The following is a 4,837-nucleotide window of genomic DNA, read 5'->3' as shown; positions in this document are numbered from 1 at the left end:
TCATGGACTCCTTTATCTTCTTAGCTCTAGCTCTTGTAATTGGTCCACTTTGAATGATTAATGGATCCATCTTCTTGTCCTTGTTGATCAGCTTGGGTGTACCTCCATCAGATATGCCAAGAGTCAACCTTGTTACAAATGGGAAAGACAAAGATACCGAAATATGCATGCCTCGCATTGGGATTGGCCCATCCTTGGAAGATTTTCCACCTCTAGAAAAGGGAAAGACCCGGAAAATCCGAGCATCATTCGAATCCGGAGCAACCCTAATGAAGCCAGGTTGGCCAACGACCAAGCCTACCCAAAACTCCCTCCGAGACTTGACCACACCCTCGGCCTCAGGCATGCATGCGAAGGACCCGGCGAGGACCGAGATGGAGATGGGAGCGCCCCGGCCTCCCGATGAAGCCATGAACGAGAAGGATCCGACCAAAGGACCACATATCGAAACAAACCTTGGGGCTAAATCTAAAGACAACCCGACACACAACCCTTTGGGAGATGACACTGAGCCAAACGTGAGGAACCCCAACAAGAAGAAATCCATGGCCGACATGGTGAGGGGGGCATCGTCTATTGAGGATCCACAAGTCTTTGTCCCGGAGAACATCCAAAATATTGGTTTTGCGTCCACGGCAAACGGAATTCCATCCATCTACTTCTCCGGATCAGAAATCCAAAGGTTGGCATCATCCCTTGGCCATGCCATAGTAGGTAAGTTCTCGCACTCAATCCCGGCTTCCTACCAAATCCAAAAGGCCCTAGATAATATTAAATTTTACCGCGGTTATACTTGGAATTATATTAATGCCAAACATATTCTTGTTCAATTTGAGGATATGGCGGATTATGCTCGGCTCCTTAGTAGACCCAAAGGGATGCCGGTATGGTTCATTGATCGACATCCGATGAGAGTATTCAAATGGTCCCCCGACTTTGATGCCTATTGTGAATCTCCAATTGCGGCGATATGGTGCAACTTAATTGGGCTCCCGATCCACCTATACGATCAATCGGCCCTTTATGCCATCGGAAAACTTCTTGGCAACCCGATCCAAATAGATAGAGCCACGGCCAACAAATCGAGACTCTCCTTCGCGCGTCTTTATATCGAGATTGACATAACAAAGGCTCCACCCGAGGAGATCATCCTAGATATTTGTGGGCGCCCCTTGGTGCAGCAAGTAAAGTGGGATAAGATCCCGCCTTATTGTGTAGATTGCAAACATGTTGGACACAAAAGTGAAGTGTGTTATGCTTCCGGGAAGACGGCTCGACCTCCAAAGCGAAATTACAACATAGCAACACCAAAACAGTCACAACATGGAGAAATAGGAACAAAAGAGAGTAATGTTGAGTCGAGGAAATCCGATAGTAATATGGAATGGCAGCAACAAGGGGAAAGAAAGAAATGCTTGGATGAACCCGAAGGCCAAGGCACAATCGGGGACGGAATGGCCGGGACCGGACTTCTTGGGTGACATGCAAGGAAAAGGGTGTAAGGAAATAGTCATCGTCCATGATGAGCGATACGACAACCAATCTAGAGAACCATCCGCCAAATGGCCTTCATTTGGTAGTGTGCGTGGGGGTAAGCCGAGAGGTGCAGACTTGGCGCGGCCTGCAGCGAACCCGACATCGGGTAACCTTGTTCATCCGAAAGGCCATTTCAAACCCTTTGTTTTAACAAACACCGAAGCACAAGAATCACCAAATCACATGAGCACTAATCGGTATTTCTCCCTCATGGAGCGAATGAACTTCATGGAGAATGATATGGAAGAAGAGGAGAATTGGGAGGACTCCACCGCTCACAATGAAAACGATGATGGAGCCAACCCCACCCATATGGCCCAAAATCAAGAAATGGGCAACGACAGAAACAAATCCCCGGCAATCGATGTCGCCGCCGCTCCCTCCAACCGCCGCCGCCTCCATAAATCCGATTTTGAATCCGAATCCGATCCCGATCCCGATCCGGACTCGGACTCCGACTCCGACCACGATTCCAAAAAAATCCAGAAACGAGCCAAGCGCCACAGTAAAACCCGAAGCTCGAGTTCCAAGAGGAGGCGGTCCAGGGACGAAGACGAGAGGAGGCGGCACAGGAGAGAGAAGAGGAGGAGAGAGGAGAAGAAGGAAAGGCGGATGAGAGAGAAAGACAAGGAAAGGAAGAGGAAGAAGAGGGAGGAGGAGAAGAAACGGAAAGCCAAGAAGAAGAAGAAGAAGAAGGAGAAAGAGAAGGGGAAGAAAGGCGCCGTCACTAATTTGTGGGGGAAGTATGGCATTATTAGAGAGACTGATATGTGGAATAAACGGCCTGAATTTACCGCATGGTTATCAGAAGTGAAAAAGGTCAACCTGGAAAGTCTAGCCAATTGGGAAGAGAAGCAGCTCTTCAAAGACTTCATGGAAGATCATAACACAGCAACCTTTCCTTCTAAAAAGTATTACAACCTTGATGCTTATTTCAAACATAAAATGGAAAAGGAAATGAAAAAGGGATTTGCTAAAATGCAGGAGTCTGAGCGTACTGTATTCAATGATGAAGAACAGCGAAGACTAGAACTGCAGAAAGAACGTGAAAGACAAAAGGAAGAACAGATCCAATCTTTACAGCAGTCTATGCAGCCTGGGATGGCTCAAGCAATGAAAGAGCAAGCACAACTCAGGGAAGAAATGGCATATCAATACAAGCTCGGCAACTTTGAGGCAGCAGCTGCTATTCAGAGAAGATTGGATCCTGATGTTGCTACGTAAGGAGCTATTTGATGCTCCTGGGAAAAATAGATCTGAAGAAAATGGTGTTACATAGGGTTTGTGTGTTGCGGTCGGGCACCCCCTTTCATATTCATCTTCGAATTTCTGGGATGTAGTATTTGTAGATTCCGTAGAATATGTGCGTTAAACCTGCAATAGTCGATAATATTTATTAAAAAAAATAATAATAATAAAAACCCCCCACCCATATGGAAGCCGTGACACCTCATGAAGGGAATGGCCTTCAAATAATTGAATTTCTAGGGGGGACGTCAATCCCACCGGGTACGAACTCCTCTAGTTAATCATGTCATTAAATCTTTTGTTTTGGAACGTTAGGGGGATCGCAAATGCGTCAACCCAAAACGTCCTAAAAAGACTAATTAGTTCTCATAATATTTGTTTTCTTGCAATAATGGAACCGTTTATTCCCCCCAATCCGGACAAGTTTTCGAAGTTGTTGGGGCTGTCCTTCAAGGGCTCGAACATCAATGGGAAAATTTGGATCTTTGTGCAAGAAGGGATGGATTATGAAGCGTTGGATGACTCGGAACAGCTGCTACATGGGAGGTTCACTTGCCCTTGGATCTCAACCCCTATTATGCTATCGGCCGTATATGCTAAATGCACGAGAGAGAGCGACATGTCCTATGGGAAAAGTTGAGGGATATCACACAACTCTCGGATGGGATGCCGTGGTTTATTGGAGGGGACTTCAACACAATCCTCTCTTCTCAAGACAGGACGGGGAGCGACACAAATCGTCAAGCGGAAATGGTTGATTTTGCTGAAGCCATTGAGGATTGTGGTCTTATGGACCCAGGCTATGATGGATTAGATTTCACCTGGGCTAAGAATGGCCTTATGGAAAGGTTGGATAGGGTGCTGATTAGCGAGACGACGTCTCAAACGTTTGAGGCAATAAGAGTCACAAATCTCCCACGCATCGCGTCTGACCAGGGACCTCTCCTTGTTAGATGCAGGCCGACTAACATCTTTACGGGCGGGAAAGCGTTCCGGTTCCAAAACATGTGGGTCCGGCATGAGGGATTCGGTGACTTGGTAAAAGAAGATTGGATGGCTCCCATGGAGGCCGAGGGCATCCTCAATTTGAAGATCAAGTTAGCAAGGATCAAGAGTACGCTTAAAAGGTGGAACAAAGAGGTGTTTGGGAATATTCACTCCAACTTAAAAACCTGTGAAGAAAACATTGCAGAGGCACAAGCGGAGTTTGAAGGTGACCCCTCGGCCCGGAATAGAACGGAGGTCAACAAACAAATTGCCGAGTACATATTACTTCTTAAAATGGAGGAAGATTTTTGGCGGCAGAAGGCGGCCCTCCGTTGGCTAGAAGAAGGGGATAAAAATACTAGGTTCTACCAAAGCTGGGTGAAGCAGAAGAAGATCCGGCTACGCATCCACAAGATCAACGCTAATGGGTGTGAACTCACGGATGACAAGGCCATCAAAGAATCGGCGGTTGAGTTCTTTCAGAACCTCCTAGCTCCGAGCTATCCGGAACTTGCGGATCCGGACCTAAGCCTCCTACAATGCCTCCCCCCCTCGGAGCTTTTGATGGACCTCCCGAAGCCTCCGGATCGGATGAGGTGAAACGAGCGGTATTCGACATCTCGGCCAATAGTGCTCCGTGCCCGGATGGATTCTCGGCATTATTCTCCCAAGCTTGTTGGGGCATTGTGGGTCCAGATGTGGTGGATGCGGTTAGGCAATTTTTCGGTGGGACCTTCTTCCCTCGAAGCTTCACGGCCACGAGTATAGTTCTCATCCCCAAGAAGCCAATACCCGAGACTTGGGGAGACTACAGACCAATTAGCTTGTGCAACGTGATCAATAAGGTGATTACCAAAGTCCTCACGAAGCGACTTGCCCCACTTCTCCCTTGTGTTGTCGCACAGAATCAAAGTGGGTTCGTCAAAGGGAGGCTTCTTAATGATAATGTCTCCTTGCACAGGAGATGTTCCATGAGCTCCAACGAAGCACCCCGGCCCCTAATGTTGCAATTAAGATTGATATTTTTTTTTTTTATTTTTTTTTTTTTTATTTTTTTTTTTTTTTT

The 4,837-nt window shown here is 47.0% G+C and overlaps 2 protein-coding genes across 2 annotated transcripts; both read left to right on the top strand.

Annotated features, from left to right (window-relative positions):
- Nucleotides 1–374: 374 nt before the first annotated feature.
- Nucleotides 375–1,481, top strand: LOC121789818. Its single transcript, XM_042188178.1, has one exon. It carries the CDS (start codon nucleotides 375–377, stop codon nucleotides 1,479–1,481), a length of 1,107 nt encoding a protein of 368 aa, XP_042044112.1.
- A 1-nt stretch (nucleotide 1,482) lies between these two features.
- LOC121789817 (trichohyalin-like) lies at nucleotides 1,483–2,928 on the top strand. Its single transcript, XM_042188177.1, has one exon. The coding sequence runs from the start codon at nucleotides 1,483–1,485 to the stop codon at nucleotides 2,758–2,760; it is 1,278 nt and encodes a 425-aa protein (XP_042044111.1). The 3' UTR covers nucleotides 2,761–2,928.
- Nucleotides 2,929–4,837: the final 1,909 nt, after the last annotated feature.

Source organism: Salvia splendens, unplaced genomic scaffold, assembly GCF_004379255.2.
Source record: "Salvia splendens isolate huo1 unplaced genomic scaffold, SspV2 ctg344, whole genome shotgun sequence".
Taxonomy (NCBI): Eukaryota; Viridiplantae; Streptophyta; class Magnoliopsida; order Lamiales; family Lamiaceae; genus Salvia; species Salvia splendens.
This window is presented reverse-complemented; position numbering and strand designations above follow the sequence as displayed.